Raw genomic sequence first — 23,793 nt, 5'->3', positions numbered from 1 at the left:
GAGGTCATCAACCACAGAGTCTGTGAAACACCTCAATCAAATCACAAAAACTCAGCTTTAACTCGCTCTGCTGCTTTCTGAACACAATACAGTAAAGCTGAGAAACTAAAGGCTTTAAAACTGGAAGTAAAACCAAACCTTAAATACATTTATGTTTCCTTTCTAAAGTTATGGTTTAAAGAAAGCAGTGATGACGGGTTTCTCTGATTATTCATTATTTAGTTCTGTTTTGCACAGTAAACATATCTGAGCTACACTTTCGTTGTTAAACATGCGCATTAGTAATAAAGTAAGTCTCTGTTAACCTAGAAAGACAGGCCTACTGTTTCTAACGGGATTCTATTTTTATAATCAATTCATCTTACTGGCAAAAAGAAACAATATATAAACAAAAAAAAACATTAATAAATAAACAAAAATGCTAATATCATTAAATAAATATCCCGTGACACATTTTTGGTCCGACCGACCAGCCCTAAAAGATTGCAATGCAAAGTAATTTGAGTATTTCTATTGGTCTAGTTATCATGGAATGTCTAAAAAAAGTATAAAAATAAGATAGGAGGTTTTTGTATGACAGCGACCTTACACTTCATGGCTAGATTTTAATGCTGCTTTGTTTTCAGGATGAATGAATTAGGTTTTTTTATTATTATTATTTCTTCATTTTCCAGCAGCTGTGAAAGGCTCAGCCTCCAGTTCCTCCAGTTAAAGGAGTAGTCAGAGAGAAGGAACCTAAATCACAGCTTGGAGATCTGGCAGACCTGTGCTTAATTCGTTCAGTATTGTGTGGTTATTGAGCGGATGAGGGAACGATCGAGTGTCTCTTTATCTGCTTTATGCACCCCCCCCAACCTCACCCCTCCCATTCTAGCCTCCTACACGCCCTGCCCCACACACTGCTCTTACCCCTTCAGTCCCTGTGCAGCAGAGGCAGGGGAGAGAATCGTAAGTGCATGGATTAAGTCTGCTCAAACAGGATGAAAGGAGCTTTTTGGCTTTGGGTTATAAGAAAGTCTATTAGGGCTCTTTTCTTTTTTGCCTGAGCGCTTGGAAAACCTACATAAGAAGCCAAGATTTCTAACAAAGTGCTCAGTGCTGTTATGGATAAGCACTGTTATTGCTGCTGGTTCTTAAGAAAGAACATTAAGAAAGGTTAAGCAAATAAGATGCCCCTTTAACACAAAGTCTGCCTTCTAGGGGTTGTTCACTATAAACTGTTCAGTGCTGGGGGGCTTTATACCCCTCTAGCCCACGCCTGGCATTAGGCAGCAGGGTACCAATACGTTCATGTTTATCTGCTCCAGAGAGTCCTATTCTACTGGCAGTACTTCTCTGCAGGGACTAGACAAGCTGTGTCTGTAAGCACATCGTTTTGCACATCTGTGTCACTTAAAGCAGCTGAATGCATTTATTAAGAAGGGGTGTCCACAAACATTTGGACATATAGTGAAAGGTCTTAATCAAAGAAGAAGACTGACTATTTTAGGGTAGATGAGAGCACTGGTGGTGAATAGCTAGCAAGAAGCTGAAACTTCACAGCACTTCTGGAGCCCGTGATGGAGAAGAGCGATTGGCACACCACTCCTATGCGAAACTCCAAATAAATTAAATAAAAATAATTAATAAATCAAAAATTATAATCTCTCTGATGGTGGATGCTGTACTGACATCAACTGTGGTGAGATTCTGTGACATTTTTGGATTGTTGGAGACTTCTTTACTCATCTTGAGGTCTGTTACTGGGCTGCGTCTCTACTTCCTCCGGAAGCTGAGAAAGGCCCGTCATCACTGCCTGGTTTGGGACCTGCACAGCCTCTGACCGCAAGACCCTTCAACGCATTGTGAGGACAGCTGAGAGGATCATCGGAGTCTCTCTCCCCTCCGTCATGGACATTTACACTGCCCGCTGCATCCGCAAAGCAACCAGCATTGTGGATGACTCCACCCACCCTTCACACAGACTGTTCTCCCTCCTGCCATCAGGAAGAAGGTACCGCAGCATCCGGTCCAACACGACCAGACTCTGCAATAGCTTCTTCCCCCAAGCCATCAGACTCCTCAACACAACTTCTGAACTGATGTCTTTTCTGCTACATTCTCTCTCTCTCTCTCTCTCTCCAACCATTTACCCCAGATAAAATGGGAAGCATGTTTTTTGCACAAAGCATTTGCACTAATAACTTTGCTACCTCACTGGACTCAATATTTATTACACACTGCAAAACTTGCACACTACCGCCAATTATTTATTATTCTCTGTCTGTACAGAGAATTTCCCCACTGCGGGACTAATAAAGGACTATCTTATCTTATCTTATCTTACTGTGTTGTCTGTCTGCACTTGTACTGTGTTGCACTTGTGTTCTGTATGCACTGTGTCTATGTTGCACCATGGTCCTGGAGGAACGTTGTTTCCTTTCACTGTGTACTCTGTATGAAGTTGAAATGACAATAAAACCCACTTGACTTGACTTTTGCACTAGCTTGGTCAGCCTGATATGGCCACGTTGGTCAGTTGTTTCACTGGTAAATGATTTAGCGGACAGTGAAACGGCCGATTCTAATCGTTTAGAGACTCCTCTGCATCTACAGTCTTTTTTCTGAAGGCCTCAGAGAGCTCTCTGGATCTGACCATGGTGATCATCTTCTTCACCACTTACTTCAACCATCAATCAAGAGCAGACCAGACTAAACGTCTGAGGTTTAAATAAGACTCCAGACTCCTCCAGAATAATCCTCTCCAACCATGTTCTGATCATCTGCAGCTGATGTTCTGCTCCTGATCCTAAATCTACACATTTGACGGAATAATAAATGTGGCACAATAACAATGGCAATAACCACCCATGGCTCAGATTACACTAGTGTGACTTAAGGTGTTTATTATAAAGGGTGACTGTGATTGCACTGTACCACTTAGTGGAGTTGCTGTCCATTACTGTCCAGTGGGGCATCACTGTTGGGTTGTCAGTTCTCCTTCACTACGTCAGCTCTAGAACATCCCACAAAGTTAGCGGCTTCTGAGATGCTGCCACCCTCCCCCAGGTATCTTATTATTATCAAGCCCTGCTAGACATCCGTCAAATCCCGTCCTTTGCCCATGGTGATCACATGTTGTTGCACTCTGCTGTAACTGACTGGTGTGCTTGCTTATTTATACGTGCAGAAACCCAGCAAACATGGTTACGCTGTGACAACCTATTGTTTTGGTGCTCCACGTTGTCAAAATGTTAAAACGCACTACGCTGTTAAATATTTGACGTTCTCTCGTCAGACGATGGATAATGAAACATCACCGGAATTTAGGAGTTGTCAAAAGGTAGTTTTATGACCAAGAGGATTGAATGTTACTTAATGATGAGGTCAACGTTGTAGGAAGGTTTAGGAGTGCGTTTGACGGGAAACCCTGTTGCGGGGCATATGCGAAGTCGCAGGCCAAGTTCTTGCCAAACAGCTCCATCTCTCAATACTGTTTAAATGAAGACCAATTACAAATACGACATTTAGCAGAAGCTCCTCTCCAGAGCGACTTACAGAAGTGCTTCACTGTTTACTCAAGAAAAACCTCAGCTAGTTTAAATAGACTAATAATTCAAAGATCCTCTAAGTTTAGACTCTACTAAACACAAGTCAGTAAGGAGACCATAATACTCTACTCTTCACCCAAGTACTCTCGGAAGAGGAGGGTCTTCAGACTGGGTTTGAAGACAGCAAGCGTTGACCTCTGCTGTTCAGACACCCAGGGGAAGTTCATTCCATCACTTCGGTGCAGGACAGTAAAAAGTCTGGACGCTCGTCTTCCATGGATCTTAAAGGATGGCGGGTCGAGCCGAGCCGTACTTGAAGCTGGAAGGGCTCTTGGTGCAGATCGGCTTTTGACCATTGCCATCAAGTACGGTGAAGGTCTAAATGTTTAAATATGTTTAACAAGACAAAAGGTATTCATGGGGTTCTAAATTTCATCACATAAAATGTGGGCTTTACACTCCCCAAATTACTTGGTTTCTAACAAATGAACTGTTCACTGATCTGAATATATAATCACTATATGAACCTGGTCCGTGCCTGCTGAATACTCAAATACGATAAGGGAGGGTGCAAAACCCACCAAGAAACTAAAATACTTTTCTGCAAGGACCGCAAGTATTTTCAGAGCTGACCTCCGGCAGACACTTTTGCCAAGTCAACGTCGGAATGTGGAAGAAATGATCCTTTACTGCAGTTCAGGGTTTCTGCTGCCTTCATCACTGAGGGATCTACAGCTCAGAATACAACCGTGTTTTCCCTAAAACGAGATAATAGATGCTGTACAGAAAAACTGACAAAAGCAGCCAATGGTGGCAGTTAACCGAGACTCTGGACTCCCAACCGGCATGTCTGTGGTTTTCCGAGACTTTTTTTCTTTTTGCAAAAGGCAGTAGATTATGGGGTTGCTCCTCAATTTTGGAAAAAAGAAAAAAAAGAACTCTGCTATATTAAGTAAAGTCTGCAGTAGTGCAGATTTGGTATATTAGGAAGCTGAATACGTCTGAATGTTTAACATGCATATTAGTTTTATCCGACATCTTTATGACAGCTGGCTTGATGATAGAAAAGGGTTATAAATCAGCCCCTGCTTCACTAAATAACAAGCCTGGCAAAACCCAGCAACCACCGACTCTGTAAGAACACCCATAAACTAGCAATTTCATTTTTACACATTAACATACGTTTCTTTTTTGCTCTCAAACTATGAACAAATTAATTGAACAGTACCATTGGTTGTCCAGAGACTAATGCACAGGCTCTGCTGCCACCTAGTGTTTAGACGTGGTGTCTCATACACACTCCAGCTCAAAATTCAATCAGAATATCCATAAAATGGAGCTATTTTAAAGTAGGGCCCTGCCACCAAGCAGCAGAGGGGTCTGCAGTTTAAACATAATAACATGAACTGATAGAAAATAAATAGAACATTTATTCATCTTTTTTTAAAGAAAAAAAAAAAGCAGCAAATGTACAGTAGAAAGATGGCAAAGTCTCTGGGGTGCAATTTTTCAGTCAGCTCTATAGCAGCTTAGTGCATTTAGAAGAAAGGTAGGGACCATTTTAACCAAACAATCCCTCAGTGGACTAGAAGAGAGCAACATAGTCAGTCTTATGGGACAGTCTTTTACTTCACAGCTCTCAGAGCTGCAAAAACTGGGAGTCAGGTTTACCTTAGGATGCTTTAAAATGCATCAAGCGGGCAGCCTCATCCAGTCTGCTCAGCCTAGTAGTGTTTGAGTATTTATCATGGCCAGTTCCTCATCATTAACCCACTGCTCCTCCACAGCTGGGGAAAGAGAATGGCGGCGTGGGGGTTGAGCAGTGCGGGCTGGCCAGGGTGTTTCAGACCTCCTGGGTGGGTTGAAGGTCTTCTTGACACTGGGAGAAGTGACTATGCTCAGAGGATTAAGAGGTGGTGGGGAAGGTACACGTGACAGGTAGTCTATACCTCGCTTTCTTTTCAAACTTTTGGGGTCTATGGGATCCGTGGTTTGACCGGTGGGTGCAGGAGCTCTCCTAGACACTGGTGTGAAAGGGGAGCAAACTCTGGCCTGCTGCGGTGTAACCTGGGAATAATGAGGAAATTCCTATTATTACACCATTTAAAAAGCAGCGAATTCCTGTCAAGTTGTGTGAATATTTCATGAGAAACATTGATTAAATATATTAGAATATTTTGACCTTAATGATGCTTGTCTTTCTCATGATTTGAAACTAATGAGTAGCAAATGAAAATTAAGTAAGTGCTTCTTTATTCAGTAAAACACTGTTAATAGAGTAAATCCTAACAACATTCATACAAATGTCATGATCTGTTAAATAAAACATCTCCAAATTCAAATACATAAATAAACTCACACTGTTTCTGCTGTTTGGCTTTGGCATGGACGACACACCTAGAGTTCTTGGAGACTGTACAGACTTTAAGCAACCAGATGGAATCAGGTTCGAGAGCTTCTCTTCAGCAACACTTAAGAAACTGTCACAGTTCTGGAAAGAAACCAAAACGAAAATATTAATCTATTAATCCAGAGGGTGTAGGTAAAGAATTAACCACATCAACAAGGAACAAAATTACTATCTGTAAAATTTTCATCAACATAAACAGGTTAAACAGAGAGTTTTAAGATTTTAAGATTTAAAAAGCTTTATTCAGTTCAACCTGCAAATGCTTTTTACCTGGACAAAGGTCTTTAGATGAGCCACAGCGTCCTGCAAGTGGGCTTCTTTGGGGTTTACAGAGAATAAAGCTTGTTCTCCGGCATAAAGCCTTGGAACAGGCCCAGAGAGCTCCCGCAGCTGCAAGTTGCTTATAGCCAGAAGAGTAAATGGTTTTACCAGGTCCTCCAGGGCTAGCTGAACCAGACTGCTGAAGATTCTCACAGCAACAAAGTCAAACTTGTCATCCACCAAATACAAAACTGGAGAGGCACCTGCAGACAGGAGTATTTAACTGCTCATAAGACAATTAGGATAAAAGTCACTTTTCATACATAATCCTTAAACAGCTTAAAATTCTATTATCATGCAACAATTATATTAGAATAAAATTGTATTTAATTCTAATATAACTGTTGCATGATATTACTAGGGTCAACTGACATCACCACATCACGGCAAAATGACAATCCCAACCTTGTCTGTCCAAGATAGAGATGACACATCCTACAACGTCAACCTCTCCGCATGGAGAACTGAATGCAGGGTTCTGAAGACACCGGAGACTTGTCAACTGTCTTGCAGGAAAATGTGCACTTAACCACTCCTGACAAACCTAGAGTTTCAGAGTAAACAAATGAAGCAGACATATGACTTATACTAAGCACAGTTGAAGTATGATCAAGAACTATTTATTTTTCTTAGTTTGTTTATACACCTTTCACAGCGCACTAAAGTTTTATTCAGTGAGTGAGCTTTTAAAATAAACAAAGAAATAAATATAAAAAAATAGTCTTCATTTAATTATCGAAATGTTAAAAATTAAAGGCATTCTTATCTCTTTACAAATGTGCATTTTTTTTGCCTTTTTTCTTTGGACTCAAGGCCATGGACTGACAGAGTTTACTTGTTTATAGGTATACCTTATAAAGTCCAGCTAGTGCTTGGAATTTTACCAAAAATATCAGCTTCAGAATCATGTTGATGCTCCACTGACAGGGAGAAAGAGGGAGAATAGTGCCTCGGTCATTTCCACTCCGTGCTGGATCGTTGCTACTGCACTAAGGAAATTTGGTGGAGCTTCGCGACGCCTCTCTCCAGAACGGAATAATAGTCATCTTACGGCAAAATCCTGTGAAATTACTCTACCCCCTCAGTCCACATGCTGCTTCTGGATCTCTCAGCTTGTCAACAAATGCATGTGTACAGCACAGGGGCGTGGGGTAATGGGGGCATGCTGCACAAGTGAATTACCACCCCCCCCCAACTATAGGGGAGCTCAAGAGTGCAAAATAGCAGGTTTTTACTGCTCCTGCATGTGAATGTAGTGCTGTATAACAATTGTTCAAGCTAAAACATCAATTTTACTGCATATAACACAGGTTTACCTCAATGTCCCGAAACTGTGTTTTCTTGGTGGCAGTGAACTGGACGTTTGCTGTGCCAGAGCGTTTCTTGGTCTCAGACGTGGCCAGGTGATAAGCCTTGTATCTGCAGCCCTCTCTCAATAAGGAACGCAGCTCCACGGAGGGCCGCCAGATATTCAGTGTATAAACTACAAGACACACAGATACACAGAGCTATTTAAGTCTAATAGCTTTAGCATGACAGCCTACGACCACGACCGATCGATAGTATAAGCTGACATACATACATTAAGCATGCATCTGCTGATATACACTCCTATTGCACATTATTCTTCATTCATTCTTACATTATTCTTCATTTATCTTTCTTATTTCTTATTATTGTATTTACTGTGCTGTTATTGTGTAACTGCTACTGGCTGCTAAATTTCCTTCGGGATAAATAAACTGTCTGTCTGTCAATCATGAGAATCATTAAACTCACTGCAGCTGCTGTGCAGGTCACTGAAGTCAATGGTGGCGAGTTTCCAAACAGGTGTAACGTCTCTGTTGGGACAAAGACCCTCAGCTTCCTGGGCCTCCTGCACAGCCCTTTGCATGCGCTCCTGCAACTCCACCTGCTTCCGCTCGGTTACAGCACGCCTGTAACTGCTGACGGCCTCCATCTGGCATGCACTCAGGTGGGCCTGAACAAACATCATGTAATTAATATCAAGACTTAATGACACTGCCTGTAAAGCTGGGCTCCGTAGTATGTATACTCCATGTGGGGCAGTGGTGGCTCAGCAGTTAGAGCACCGGGTTATTAATGACAGAGTTGTGGGTTCGATATCCGGGCTCGGCAAGCTGCCACCGTTGGGCCCTTAAGTAAGGCCCTTCACCCTCTCTGCTCACCAGGTGCCGCAGCAATGGCTGCCCACCGCTCCGGGCACTTTCACTGTGTGTTTTACTGGTGTGTATGTGTGTGTGTTCACTGCACAGATTTAAAGACGGAGGCCAAATTCTATCTGTGTCCAACACTAATGTTGAATATGGTGGTCTTGTCTTGACATAAGGTGGGTAAGCTGACCAGTACACTGATACACAGCCACTATGAATAATGTGCTACATCTACATATTTTGAGCAATTCATTATCCGCTTGCAAAACTTAAAGACTTACCAGACCTTCGTCAATTTAACCACAGTCCCTTATAATGTACACAGATGAACTACTGCACATTCAGATTTCTAACTGTTCCATTAAAGATCAGTATGAAAACAGCTTGCAGCACTTCACCTCCACATAAGCTGGATCACTCTCCATTGCTTCGTAAAGTTCCTCCCCGTCCTGCAAGTTCTCAATCTCACTGCGACGAAATCTTGTTCTTCTTCTTCTGGTTTTCTTCTTTTCTGTAAAAGTGATTCTGTTTTAACTACAGTAATCTTTTATATTATACCTTTCATAAATATAACCACAACTGAATAATAACAGTATAAAACATTTTTAAAAAATGTAAAAGGTCATAAAGGAAAGTCCACAAATAGTATCACTGTATATTAATAGGATACTATTTGGTGGTGCAGTACTATGTCTTAAAACAGGGATTCCCAATCACAGCTTTGAGGACTTAACACTGTACGCTGGTTTGTGTTTTCCCTTATTTCGCATGCCTGATTCAATTTATTAATTACTTTAAAAAGCTGCCCATTTGCAAGGCCAAGTTTTACAGTAGGGACTACAAACAAAACCCAATAAACAACCAACCAACAAAAACAAAAATAAATAAATAAAAAAAACTGCAGAGCATCCAAGGACTGGCATTTATGAACCACTGGATTAAGACTGTAGAAAGCCACAAATGGCTCGAATGTTCTTCCCCTAAAATACCCACTTTGCTCTGTTTTCAGAGTTTAAAAAATATTACTGTGGAACAGGAGCCAATTACCTTCCTCCTCTTTCTCAAACTGGGCTTGTATCTTAGTGAACAGGAGCTCCATGGTCTTTTGCTTGGCGCTGCTGTGGCGCCTGGCCTCTCTGTCTTCAGCTCGTTCATTGCGAAACACAAAGACTCCACCGGACCTCTTCTCCATCCACTATTTAATGAGAAAGCAGTCAAAGCTGAAATGAAGTATGAAACTGCTGTGTTGTGGCAGAACTAGATTCAAAGGGCCAAATTTTAACACAGTTTGAAAGACAAATGAAATAAAGTGAGAAGAGAGGGAGTCAAGAGAACCTGAGTAGGGTAGCTCCTCAACACAAGGACATCCACACAGCCCACTACTCCCCCATTAGAATACAGTGAGGAGAGTGGGAGGTTGAAGGGTCGAGGGTCTTTATGGAAGCCTAGCTTGGTGTCCCAACGGGCCCGTCTTGTGCTGTTAGCTGAAATCTGAAAATCAAGAAACCAAAAAGAAACATAGTAATCAAACTAATTTCAGAAGATATTCTGAAACTAATTCCACTAATCTCTGACTAAAAAGACATCACCTCACCTTGAGCATGAGAGAATCAGGAGCCTCCAGAGGAGGGCAAGCATCTTGAGAGCCAATCAGCTCTGCTCCATGGATGATAACTTTCCCTCCAACTCTGAGACAGCCCTTTTGCAGCATTGAGGAGAGTGGTGAGTCCAGCAGGGCTTTAATGGAATACCAGCCATCAGTGAGCCATATGATGGCTGCAGTCGACTCAGCCTTGGCATCAGGGGTGGCCAGAGCTTTCTCTGACTTCACTGGACTGGTGCCGGATTTGGCAATACCAGACAGACACAGCACTAAAGTCTTGGCTGGGGTGTCGTCCCTTTCCATAATTTTCCTCAGAGCTGATCTCCTACTGTTGTCCACTTCAGTGTCGTATCTACAGATTCATATCAATTAATCAGAATTAAGTAAAACATACTTATTGCTTATTTGTCTTATGATTAACCACTATTAACCAAATCGTTCATCCTTGCTAGGTTTTACTTTGTTCTCTTGATTTTTTCTAATCTCAAAAAAGCCATTCTAATCTTTTTAAAAAGATCAAATTGCTAAATATTAATTATATTATATATTATATTAATTATATTTTAAAAAAATACCACATATTAACGAACTGAAAACGATACAGTACACAGCACCTGAGTTTAAGCTGTAGCAGGACTTGCTCTGGAGTGAGACACCAACCACCCATCACATCTGGGAATGCTCTTTCCATGCAGGCCCGTTTCCATATCACCCAGCGATAGTGGTTGAACACCCAGGCTTCACTTATCAGTTTGGGGTCAACACCAGGAGTGTCGCACATTGCTCTGAAAAGGAACAGAATTCTGTTTTTTAGGACTACTGTATCCAAATGCTGTCAGTAAAGTACCTCAGGAAAGTGACCTGTGTCTCTAAACACTGAAGCAACTCTATGAAGCAGTTGTATTTTAAGACAGTAGCTTCAGGATCATGTTGATGGTGCACAGAGTAGCGTCTCAGTCATTCCCACTCGGGGCTGGAACGCTACTACTGCACTACGAGACCTGTGTAATGCTGAGTGACCAGATTCATATTAGTGTAAAATCCTATAGCATTACTCTACGGCCTCAGCACACATGCTTCTCTACCTTCAGATGCTGCTTCTGCATCTCTATATCAGCTTGTCCAGAAATGCATGCGTATAGCTGTCCATGTCCGAATTCTCAAACACATACAGCTGCTTTAACCCAAAACACTCTGGGCCACAATTCCATGATTTGTAGCACTTTGAAGCACTCACTTGTAGAACTCCTCCTTGCCCATGGTTCCTCTATTATCTGGGATCAGCCAGCCCCCATCAGCCAGTTGGATACCAGTGTTGTCTGTGAGCATCTCACGTTTGAAGAAGTCATCAAAGTTGAACCTGAACGACTCTGCGTTTTCAGCTGTGATCTGAGAGACTTTGCAGTGTACTCCATACTGATACAGCTGGACAAAATAAATAAATAAATAAATAAACCTTCAAACTTCAGTCACAGTACAAGTAAAAACAGTGAAGGAAATTAATATATGGAATAACCTTTTCCTGAGTGTGATGAAGTGGGCACTTATACTTTACAGCCTCTCTCAGCGAGATCCTGGTCACCCCAGATGTCTTTGCCAAGTAAATGCTGCCAGGCAGAGGTCGAATGGTCTGACGCTTCTTCTTTCTAATCCTCATGTCCTGCATATCTCGTGCTAACTCCAAGGACTGCTGCCAGGTTTTATTAACTGAGCACACAAACACAGAATATTTTATTTAAATAAACAACATACCATAATTTTACACTATTGCAGACTAATGCTTATACCTTTTACTTAACTGCAAACACTAAAAACAACAACAACAACAACAACAACAACTTACTGAAGCTATTAAGGCTACCTTTTACTTCACGAGTTACAGAAGCCAGATCCTCTACTGTTATATCTTCCTTCCCTTCCTTCATGTGTTGTGAATCATGCTTCTCAGCTGTGTGCAGCTTCACCTCTAGGGTATCCACCTTGTTCTTGCAACCAGGGCTCAAAATGGATGGGGATCCAGAATCACTACTACAATTTTGTAGTGAGCTTCTCATCTGACGAACACTCGCTATGGGGTCCCTTTTAAGTGGTGGGATAAACACACTGGGCACTTTGGTACTATCTCTGGAAATGCATTCTGCTGGTACTTTTGTTGTTGGTTTAACATTCTTCGGAAATGGGGGTACAAACATCACTGTCTTGGGGTTTGATGGTCCTCTTTTTTGGCCATCTGCAGCTTTTGAAACAGTCTGGAGTTCTGGATTGACTATTTTTTGATCCATGATATCCCTAAAAACACAAGAAATTGAGTTCTTAGTAAAGAAAATGGTTATATTTTGAGACAACAAACAAACAAAAGAAATGCTTCCTTGCCTGGTTTAAGGGTTCTTTGGATTGGTAAATCCAATCAAAAAGGGATTTGGACTATTGCTATAAGTAAAAAGAAACTTTTCAGTACTATTCAGAACACTTTATGCTTAGACTCTAGCTTATATCCACACTAATTTGAATTTAAGACGCAAAGATGCACTTTAAAAACTCACCTGCATGGAAATGTAATATTGGGCTTTAACTGCAAGTTCTTTTTGAAGACTCTTCTATCAGTTAGAGTTCCTGTAAAGGTAAGGTCACATTTAAGAGAAAAATGAGCATACTCCAAAAAACACCTATAGTTGGTTTGCTTGGACTTGGAGACCTAAAACATTTTCTCCTTGGCTTTGTTTTCACACAGGGAAAATTCTAAGAAAATTCAAGTACACCAAAATGCGCCACAACAAACCATGTGAAAACGTTCTCTCCGCTTATTGGTCAGACCTATCAGGGGTGGGAGCAGGAAAGTATATACAGGAAGGTCCTGTGTTTTGGACTAGTGCAGATTCCTGTGCAGTTTAACATGGAGCAGAAGCAGAGATGGCATTTGCTTGCAGCTGTTGTAGTTATCTGGGCAGCATACCAGATTACACCTGGCTACACAAGCTGTTAAGCTCAGATTTGCAGAGAACACCTGAAAGTTGAGTTGGATCAAGGTCAGAGTTAGTTTGGGATCAGACTGAGGCCACCTCCTCTCAAGGATTACTGTATTCCCACCCGTCCAAACGAAGGGTGAAAACCCTAGAAGTCCCAGAACCCAGAAGAAAATGCACAGGTGTGAAAACGCTCACCATTGGGACTGCTTTTCACAGGAACACACCCTCTTGTATCACCTGAAATCTGGTCAAACTCCGAAACGAGTCTTCTTTTCAAAGGAGGTTGACCTAAAGTAATAAACAAAACAGGCAGAAATGACAAAACCTGGATGGAACCATGCTAAATTGATAAACACGTGGTCTAAATTGGAGTAGAAGTAGAAATGCCTTACCGGTCAAATCAACATTCAACATCCGTTTTCTTTCTCCTATGGTTGCCTCAAAGGACCGTTGGTCTACAGGAGTAGGACGTTTTCTAATGCCAGTGTCCTGCAAAGTTCCTGTCAGGCTGTGCTCATTGAGATCGTCCTCTAATAAGGCTTTAGTACAAGCCATTGCTTCCTGCTCAACATACTTCTGCTGGGCCATACTGCATCCACCAAGGCTCAACGAATGACTGTTCAGCAAGGAGGAATCATCCTGTGTGGCTTGTGAGGAAAGAGATAAAGTAGTGGCTGCGGTAGGTACTTCAATTTCATCACATTCTGGCATCACTGGTGGACACTTCTCAGTATTGTTGTTCTTGAGTTTGGAAGGCTGACATTCAGTCTTGGTGATTTGATGCTGGCCCTCAGTAACTGGTCGTACGTCACAATCCCTGAACATCTCAAAAGCTACCTGGAGGGCCGATTTCGACACAGCCACACCTTTTCCACTGGCTGTGCTGAAACCAACACTTTCAGCCCTGAAGTTATCAGCCTTTAGGTTTCCATCCCCCATTATCTCACAGTGTCCTTCAGAAAGACCAGCTTTAGCTGACACACACTTGCTAGGCTCACTATTTAAAGATTTGGCGAAAGAGCTTTCTTCTTGTTCTTTTTCTATAAGTTCATGCGGATCAAGTGAAATGTCCTCGCAACCTGCAAACACAGCTTTAACCTCTTTTAGGGTCTTTTCTGAGACAACCACACCTTTACCACTGGCAGTGCTGAAGCCCAAACATCTGGTTTGCTCAGAGTTGAGTGGTATGGTCTGTGCAGGAGCCAAAATGCTTCCATTAGGTGCTAAACCTTCCACTTCACAACCAGTAAAAAGATTCTTGGCTTTTTCCATTGCCTTGTCAGATACGGCAACTTTCCTTCCACTTGCAGTACTAAAGCCCCACCTTCTTCCTGGAACAGTGGTCTCCGCTTTGGGAATACTCTTCTCCTCTGAAATTTCCATCGTCTTTTCACAAGGTGAAGCAACACTTGAATCGTCAAGCACAGCTTTAGCTTTCTGAAGTGCTTCTGCTGAAACAGATACCATTTTACCACTGGCTGTACTAAAACCACAGCCAGATGTGGACTGAAGGCTCTCAACTGAGGTTTTAGCGAATTCCTTTTCGACATATTTACCCAAAACTGTGGCTTCGTCCTTTAAACTTGCAATCTCGTTGTTCAGGCTGTCTATTTCAGGCAAACGTAGCGTGTTTCCCACAACTGCCTTGAAGGCACAGTTATCCATCACACTTGACTGGTCTTCTTTGCCTTGAGAGTGATCGGAGTAATCAGCATCACAGCTTTTGAAGAAGGCCTTTGATTTCATAAATGCGTCTTCTGAAAAGCTCACTCCTTTACCACTTGCCATCTTGAATCCATTGGCAAATCTGTGCTGGCTTCTTTCTGCTTCGTCATGCAATTTCGCGATCTCTTCCACTGATTGGGTCTCGTATGAGCCGTCCACGCTGCTATCAAGATCTTTGAATATGGTTCTCGACTTCTCCATAGCACCTGCTGAAACCGATACTCCTTTACCACTGGCCGTTTTAAACCCACCGCTTTGTATGGATTGCGTGCTCCCATGCCTACTCACTGTCCGTTGTATTTCAGAGCTATGATGAGAGCTCTGCGATTTTCCACTTCTCGTTAAAAATTCACCAGACGTTTCTGAATTAGGAAGTGATTTTTCCAATATATTAGAATTATTACCAGTAGAAGGCTTTAAATTAACAACTGTTGTTTTTGGAGGAGCTCTGAATGAGACAGCAGCTTCACACTCGTCAGAAAGTTCTTCAAAGTCTGCAACGTCGCTTAAAAGCTTCTTTGCCTTTAGTAGGGAGTTTTCTGAAACGTTCAATACCTTTCCTCCAGCAGTACTAAACCCAAAATGTGTCGTGTTAACCAGTAAATCTGGTTTCTGCTTTTTACCACTTTGAGAAGTGTCCAGATTTTCCGTGCTGCATAACTGCTTGCATACTTCATCTTCATTTGTTACCAAGCTTGCATTTCCATTACACAAAGGTTCCTCTGACTTTGGTTCAAGTCCAGCTTTCTTTTTCGGGCAAAGTAACAGATCACTGTGAGCTACAGGTGAGTTCTGATTTTGTTTAGCTGTAACTTTGCTGTGGTCACACTTCAGACCTCCAAAGTTTCCTTCACAGTCCTCCAAATCCGCAAAGAGACTCCTTGCCTTGGTCAGATTTCTCTCAGAGATACTAAGAGAATTTCCCCTAGCTGTTCTAAAGCCAACACAGACTGACTCGTTTTCTTCACTTGCGTTAGTTTGCACCGCTAGAGCCTTTGTCATCTCTCTACCATCTGACCTCAAAGTCAAACGGTCATCACTCATGGAAAGTTCTGCTTTTGGAGTTTCCTGTGGAATATGGCACAACTCGCTTATATTTATACTTTGAGTAAATACATCCCCATTCCTCATGCCGTTCGGGACAGGGGGGTTCTGACTGGGCAGTTCTGGTTTGGCAGGATACTTTCTGGACACTTGTCTTTCCAGATCACAGTTAAAACTATCATCAAAGTCGATACCAGAAAGTATATCAGGATCCCACTCTTTGTCAAAGCGAGGGCCATCTAGGGTTTTTGATACAGGCTTTGCTTGTCTAAATTGAGTGAATTCATACTGGCTATCTGCATCCTCCAGCATACTGCACAGTTCTGTTACATCAGCTTTTTGCGATGCCGTCAGTAAACAGCTCTTCTCAACGTTGTTATGGTTTCTTTTAACGTCAAATTTAGGAAGTTTGGCATTTTTCACATTTTGGACTTCCAACTCGCCCGTATTTGATGGACATACATCAAAGTTCTCTTCCTCCAACTGTTTAAAAATGTCTTTAGCTTTTTCAAGATTTACAGATGATACAGTAATATTTCTATTTGAGGCCGTTTTGAAACCAGAATCATTTGTTTTTAATAGGTAAGAGCTAGAGGTACACCCTGAAGCTGCCTCTAAACTTCCATTTAGTATAAAATCTACAGTATCTCCATGACTGCATGTTTCTGAGGGCCATTTAGATGCTGTAGGGCTGGGTAAAACTGCACTGTGCAAAGCTTCTGCTGGCTCAATGCTAAGCTGACCAACCATACTCTGTTCTACCAAATCATCTAATCTTGCTTTGGCCTTGATTACAGCTTCAGGCGGCACAGGTATAATCTTGTTATTTGCCGTTTTAAAACCAGGATGAACGTGAGGTTCAGAACCACAAGATGTCAATGCTCCACTAACATCAGAGAAGACGGTTGGGTAGCCACCGTCATGCTTCAGAATTTCATATGTCAGGCTCTCCATCCTTGGCGTGTTTGTAAAGCTGGTGGTTTCGTTTGCAAGTGCTGATGTTTCCTTGTGATCGCTATGAAGATCACTGTGCAGCTCAGACTCTGCTTTCATTTGTATTTCGCTTATTTTCATAGCGTAAGACGTGCGAGTTGACATGGTGATACCACTGTCGACACAGCCTGTACTTACAGGTGATTTGTCCAAGTTGACTTCCTGAGTGAAATCTTCTGCGAAGGCTTTGCAAAGCTGTGTCATATCAAGGCCATGGTCCATGTTGAGGGTTGTTGGATTACCCTGCTTAACTGCAGGTTCTCCTGGCTGCACCACAGGACCTCCAGTATCTGCTGTTTGTGTGTCATCTTCAATGTGTTTGGACTCACTGGTAAGAAATGCTTCCTTGTAGTGTTTTCCAGTCTGATCATCTACAGGACAAATGTTCAAGAACAGAGAAATCAGAAATCATGGTTGGTACTTTCGGTACATTTAATAAATAATAATAATAATAATTTAAAAAGCTAACACATACCAGTGGCTGTGTGTGAGGGCTCTGGTGTGGCCTGTTGTAGTCTTCCCTTAACTGATGGACATGGACTTTGCACTTGATACACAAACTTTCTCCTTTTGGAGAAGGTCAGTGCAGGAGATACAGCCAACAAAGAACTTCTCAGCTGAGATCGCTCTAAATACTGATCAGGAGAGCACTTCTGTTTCTCAACAGTGCTAGAAGACGACTGGTCAAGTTGTGCGATACTGTCTCCAAGAACATGCCGTCCTGAATTACTGTTAACTGACACACGTTTAATGTGCCTGTCTGGAAATTCAGAAGTGCAGTCTTGCTTTGCCTTCGAGTCTGGCACATCAGATAAACTTAGTGGAGACCACTGTGAGAGGTCTTTGTTTTTAAGAAGACCTTTAGTTTCAGTACTGGATGAGTTTACAGAGTTTACAGAGTTTATAGAGTTCACATCAGGATCCACGTTTGATGCTGAAGTCTGATCTGTAGAGTGCTCTGTTGTCAGAGCAGCCGAGTTCACATCCTTAGAAACACCATTCACCCTCTTCTTTGCTCTTTCCTTGGTTTTTACCCGTCTCAAAGCTGAGCCGCTATTGCCGAAGAAGATGGACAGGACATCCTCTGCACCATCAAGAACGCTCTCCACTGTGTTGCGGACATCGCTGTCGTTTATAGCATCGGGTACCGTCTGCCTCCAAAGACCTTCCGTATGGTCGAACGATTCATCGAATCTCTGTCTATTCTCCTGAGCATTCCCATCTGTTAGTGCTGCTGAGAAGACAGTCAAAATTAACAAAGCAGCTTACAAGAATTTCAATATTTCTATTATATATAGGTAGCTTTAACGTTAAAAATCATTTCAATTTCAGTTACAAAACTAACCACTGTGTTGTACAGTAGACAAACTTCCAGATGTTGATTCTGTGCCTTTCGAGAGTGATGGAAATAGCTTCCGTACAATCTGTATACGGAAAGAAAGATTGACAGAATAAATCACTGTTTAGTGAATTACATAAGCCAGAATCCAGTCAGTTGAATAAATATCACAGTATAAATCAGCATAAGTGAATATGTGCTACTTACAACGACATCCTTGTCTCTGAGTAAACTTACTGGTGAAGGTTGGGCCTCTTTTTTGGCTGTTAGGCAGAAATACAGCACTATTATTAAACCATTTATAATTATAGCATTATAAGCATTGATCGACAATCAGTAATCATTAAGGATGTCATGAGAAATGATTCTTCTGTACCAAATCAATACCAAAATATTTAAAAACATGACAGTACTGGTTTGTGTGGTACCAAAAGGAAACAAAAGTACAGCAGCCATCATATATACATGAGACTGAAATTTCTGCAGAAGAAGAAGAATGAATGATGTCAGATGTTGATCGGATGATCAGAAATCAGTAAGCAAACTGCGTCACAGAGCATTCGGAAAAAAATCTGACTTATCTAAGCACCTCAAAGACAGATATCCAGATCAGTTCATAGAATTCAAGGTAAGAGAGTTTCGGCTCATAATCAGTGATGATAGCATGCTGTGCGTGCCCTGGTCTGACCTACTACTATCATCTGAGCTCTTGGACAACCTATCAGACACGCGGTGGTGGCTTTACCCTTGTAGCATGATTCTGTTCGTTTGTCAAAACGATGCTTAGTCTTTACACAAGGAAGCTGTTACTGACATATAATGATCACTAGATCACTTGATACAAGGAACCAGGTCAGTGCACTTCTTGTTCTAGTCAAGATGTTTACCCGTTTATTTTTAATATCCAGACTGGGTACCACTGTTGACATGCTGTAACGAACTGAGTTTCATAACACAGTATTGTTTGTTTTTAATACTGGAATGCTAAATGCCACTATTTTATAATAATCATTATAATAACCATAATTATTATTATTACTAGTCTCGTTATTCATTACACCTAGGATATTTGCATTTTTAGAAATGCTACGCCACAATAAAGTTGTTGTTTTTTTCAGCACATTGTTTTGTTTAAAGAAGTTATGTTTATTTTTTTTTACTTGAAAAGAGGAGAACATTCATTAATCAAAAGCTCCATCCTACTCTTGCTAGAAAAAAACACTGGATTTTTCTCAAATAAGAGTTCATGTGCTAATCCATTTATTTAATTGATTAATTATTTGCAATGGTATCAAAACTGGTATCAAGAATCACAGAATTTCAGTGGCATTGATCGACTACCAAACATCTGGTATTGTGACAGCCGTAGCAATCATACTTACTCAATAGAACTGTAGGGCTCATAGCCGATGGTGTGTTGAAGGAACTGCTCCAAGACAGATCAGGATTTAACTGAGCTCCAAGACTCTCAGAGATGCGTTTTGCAGATGCATCTTGAACCTGACAAAGATTACATTTCCATTTAAGGTCTAAAATTCAAGTTAGTAAATCTTAATATTTATACCAAAAGTATTTTGAGAGCCAATAATTTGTCTTACCAGTGAACCTTTTGGTGTGTCCAGCAGACCTGTGACAACAAACACAAACAAACAAACAAACAAAAAAAAGAGTAATTCACAATGTTTGGATTTTGACATAAATAAAATAAACAGCCTAGTTCCTTACCAAAATAGTCATTTTTCATCAGTAGACAGTTGTCTTCAAACTTCTGGCTACAGAAGCAAAGACAGAGGATGAATTGTGTATGAACTTCATATTTTATGCATGGTATTGTGACATCCGTAGCAATCATACTTACTTCATATGCAAACATTTTTCACAGTTACCTTTCTTTTGCTGAACCAAACAGGCATGGGCTTGAGTCTGTCCATGGCAAAGCCGACAACGGGGTCTGCGTTCCTTGTTGTTAGGAAAAGAATGTTGGAAAAAGTCATATATTGCATTTTCCTGTTGTATTGGTTTGCTGCCATTATGTTTCTAAGGACATTTGCATGGAAAAAGAAGCAACCAGAGGCAACCAAAGGCACACGGCTAAAAAAGATTTGGTCCAAATCAGAAGCCTGTAAACAACAAGAGCTTTCCTCTTGGTTTGGTTTGTTTTTTAACAGGAAGAATTTAAGCAGCAAAAAGGCAGAAAATAGACAAATTTTCTGGAAGAGTTTAAATCTCCCTTTTTTGACAGATTGACTCCTTTGTTTTTGCTGCGTCACGTTTACAGCGAGGCTCTGAGCTCTGAGGCATGGTTTCTTCTTCTTCCTTAAACATCTGCTGTTAAAATGTACACACTGTAACAGCAGCACTATTTAAGGTGGAATTGAGAGTTATCAGTTCAAATAAAGCTCTATTTTTGTTTTGCTCACTGAAATAAGCTCACAGATAAACTCGGTCTAGGGTAGATCTGCAGCAGCTGAGGAACATGGCTATTAATGCCATCTAGAGAAATCCAGACTGCACTCAGCTACGCCTAACCTAAGGATCAGAGGTGGACCAGAACTTGGAGAGGTGGAAGCAGATCCCCAGTCGCTGGATTGGATCGGGACATCCCTATACATGACCCTTAGCTTTTTTTATTTTTAACTAAACAAATTTGCTACCTGGGTCGGGAGAACGTCCAAGAATTAAACCAGGAGACAGTGGACCGCCGTGCCTAAATATTCTGGGCGTTGAAGACAGCTGACTGTCCAAGACTGGCGTTTCCAGCGGTGCTCTAAACATGCCATCTTCTGCATGTGATGAGACCTCATGCTCCACAGCCACAGGGAAATGTCCATCCTTAGATGCTTTTGCAGTCAGCTCCTCAAACCAATCTGAATTAAGTGGCCCGAGCTCTTCAAACAGTAAAAACAACAGCAGGGTGAGTTACAGGGTATGGGTCACAGTGACAATAAGGTTGGATATACACATATATATACACTCACAATCAGCTACCTGTTTCAATTTGATGAAAGAAGTCTTCGATCATATTGTCCAGCGTTGATCAGTGTAACCCCTGAGGTGAAGACAAATTATTGGCCTATGGGAGAAAACAGTAAAGTAAATATCAGTAAAAACTGACGACACATGAACTCATACACTATATCAAAAATCACATACTACTATATATCAGGGGTCCCCCAGCATTTTGCGTAATGTTTTAGTTGGCCCAAAACACTGACTGTTTTCATGTACAAAATCTCATGTAGTTCCATAATTACAGACTCTAATCCACCAGTTTTTAAACACCTCAGCATCACTGCTGGACTGATGAAGGGGGACTAGAGGATGACCAACACCAACAAACTGTGCAGCAGCAGCAGATGAGTCTCTGTCTCTGACTTTACAACTACAAGGTGGACCAACTAGGTACACAATTCAACACTGGAGCTTGAGGTTATCCCAAAGGTGGCTTTTGATGGGTATGTGGCTTTTTTCCCCAAACAAAACTCAACATCTGTTCAACGTTGGAGCTTGACGTTATCCAAAAGGCATCTTTATTATCTCAAACAAAATTCAACATCTTTTCAACGTTGGAGCTCGACGTTATCCCAAAGGCATATTTATTTTCCCAAACAAAATTCAACATCTGTCCAACGTTGGAGCTTGACGTTATCCCAAAGGCATATTTATTTTCCCAAACAAAATTCAACATCTGTACAACTTGAGCTTGACGTTATCCCAAAGGCATCTTTCTTTCCAAACAAAACTTCAACATCTGTTCAATGTTGGAGCTTGATGTTATCCCAAAGGTGGCTTTTGATGGGTATGTGGCTATTTTTTCCAAACAAAATTCAACATCTGTCCAACTTGACGCCTTTGGGATAACATCAAGCTCTTTTTTTCCAAACAAAACTCAACATCTGTTCAATGTTGGATTTTGACGTTATCACTAAGGGGTCTTTCCCCTCCCCCCCAAACAAAATTCAACATCTGTCTAACTTGTTGCCTTTGGGATAACATCAAGCTCAAGTTGTACAGATGTTGAATTTTGTTTTGAAAAAAAGCCACATATCCATCAAAAGCCACCTTTGGCATAACATCGAGCTCCAACGTTGGACAGATGTTGAATTTTGTTTGGAAAAAAATACGCCTTTGGGATAACGTCGAGCTCTTTTTTTCCAAACAAAACTCAACATCTGTCCAACGTTGGAGCTCGACGTTATGCCAAAGGTGGCTTTTGATGGACATGTGGCTTTTTTTTTTTTCCAAACAAAATTCAACATCTGTCCAACTTGAGCTCAACGTTATCCCAAAGGCGTCTTTTTTTCCCAAACAAAATCCAACATCTGTCCAACGTTGGAGCTCGATGTTAGCTTGTTAGCAATGATAGCTTGTTTTGTGATGGATAGAAGACTTTTTTTCCGGGTGTGATATCTGAACGTGACATTTTAACATTGTTAGTTTTATGACATGGGGTTAAGTAACCAAAATCAAACATCTGTCCAACGTTGGAGCCTGATGTTAACCCAAAGGTGTTTTCTGACGAATATGAGACTTAGATACCCAAACAAAATCCAACATCTGCCAAACGACAGAGCCTGAGGTCAGAGTTTCACTTCCAACCGAAACATCAACCTAATGTTATTTTCAACTACTACTCAACGTCTTTCAGACGTTAAACTGAGGTCTGGGGCCGTTGTTTACCTCGGGAAAACACCTGGACTAGCGCTACATGTTAAACACTTTCGACTACATGCTGCTTTTATCAGTTTGTGATATAAATACCTGCGATATATATACACTTTACAGGAGCTGCTAAAACAAAAATAAACACAATTTATTCCTAAGAAACTTTAAAAAATCCTGAATCCTGAAGACAAGCAGCACATCAGCTCCGCTAGCCGAGTTAGCCTCGACGTGACAGGACATCTAACTTCTCAACACCCAGGAGACGAACTATAACATTTTACCGTCAAAGAACAAGGTGGCATGTCTGTATGTACTTCTACCATGCTGTTAGGTCTCTCAGAACTGGGTAAATATCTCTTCTTTCTGAGCGAAGCCGCTCTTAGCTTCTCCACAGGCCATGAGACTCTTCCGTCCCGCTGCTGCTCCAAATCCCGCCAATAAACGAAGAGAGGGACGGAGACCCAATCAGATTCGAGAATTTGGCGGAAGGCGGGCCTTCGAAGAGGAACGATCCAATCAGCTCGCTTCGTTCCGGGAGGAGAATTAAGGCAACAGGCCAGTGTTTCTGACACGTAGCAAATATTTGACATGCTATATATTTTAGGTCACATATTTAAGCATTATTAGCATTAATTACTGTTGATATTATAATGTTATAATTATTATATTAAATATAATTTTATTATTTCATCTTTTTATTATTATATTATATATTTTTTTAAAATATGAAACCTATTTTCTAATACCTATTATCTCCCTTTTCCATAATTTCCACAGAATATCAGAATAACTAAGGATCCAACACGAACAGTACCCATCTCAGCCTGTCTAAAGCAGCCCAGCCCAGTGCATGTTCCTTTAAATAATTATGGACCACTGCTTGCTTGCTCCCATGTGCCTCCAGGACCAGAACCAAGACCCCTGTGTTGATAAATTGTGATAAAATGACCCCTGTGTTGATAATATATGAATATAAAAACTGTTAATGTACTGTATTTCATGTTTCTGGAATAGTACTGTGAA

General features: G+C 41.2%; 1 protein-coding gene across 2 annotated transcripts; it reads right to left on the bottom strand.

The window, feature by feature from the left end:
- Positions 1-4,997: 4,997 nt before the first annotated feature.
- Positions 4,998-23,128, bottom strand: brca2 (BRCA2 DNA repair associated). 2 transcript variants are annotated; one of them, XM_072691494.1, is made up of 27 exons: positions 23,052-23,128; positions 21,094-21,178; positions 20,760-20,993; positions 19,992-20,064; positions 19,831-19,877; positions 19,704-19,732; positions 19,488-19,605; positions 18,313-18,368; positions 18,112-18,190; positions 17,242-18,000; positions 13,397-17,137; positions 13,200-13,292; positions 12,582-12,651; positions 11,900-12,327; positions 11,555-11,745; positions 11,276-11,463; positions 10,653-10,823; positions 10,030-10,390; positions 9,771-9,926; positions 9,483-9,630; positions 8,834-8,946; positions 8,041-8,242; positions 7,578-7,744; positions 6,667-6,805; positions 6,211-6,464; positions 5,890-6,021; positions 4,998-5,597 (listed from the first exon to the last, which is right to left on the bottom strand). In XM_072691494.1, the coding sequence occupies exons 2-27, from the start codon at positions 21,125-21,127 to the stop codon at positions 5,250-5,252; spliced, it is 8,331 nt and encodes a 2,776-aa protein (XP_072547595.1). In that variant the 5' UTR covers positions 21,128-21,178; positions 23,052-23,128; the 3' UTR covers positions 4,998-5,249. The 2 variants fall into 2 exon arrangements, with proteins under 2 accessions (XP_072547595.1, XP_072547596.1); XM_072691495.1 differs by having other exon boundaries at positions 17,242-17,997.
- Positions 23,129-23,793: the final 665 nt, after the last annotated feature.

Source organism: Salminus brasiliensis, chromosome 11, assembly GCF_030463535.1.
Source record: "Salminus brasiliensis chromosome 11, fSalBra1.hap2, whole genome shotgun sequence".
Lineage (NCBI taxonomy): Eukaryota > Metazoa > Chordata > Actinopteri > Characiformes > Bryconidae > Salminus > Salminus brasiliensis.
The sequence above is the reverse complement of the archived record's forward strand: the minus strand, read 5'-3'. Positions and strand labels throughout refer to the sequence as shown.

Excerpts from the sequence above, each read along its gene's own strand:
- brca2 (XM_072691494.1), bottom strand. The coding sequence starts at position 21,127 with ATGATCGAAGACTTCTTTCATCAAATTGAAACAG. Across the intron at positions 18,001-18,111 it reads GTCTACTGTACAACACAGTG|CAGCACTAACAGATGGGAAT; the intron begins GTTAGTTTTGTA and ends CTGTCTTCTCAG. Across the intron at positions 12,328-12,581 it reads AATATTACATTTCCATGCAG|GGATATCATGGATCAAAAAA; the intron begins GTGAGTTTTTAA and ends TTGTGTTTTTAG.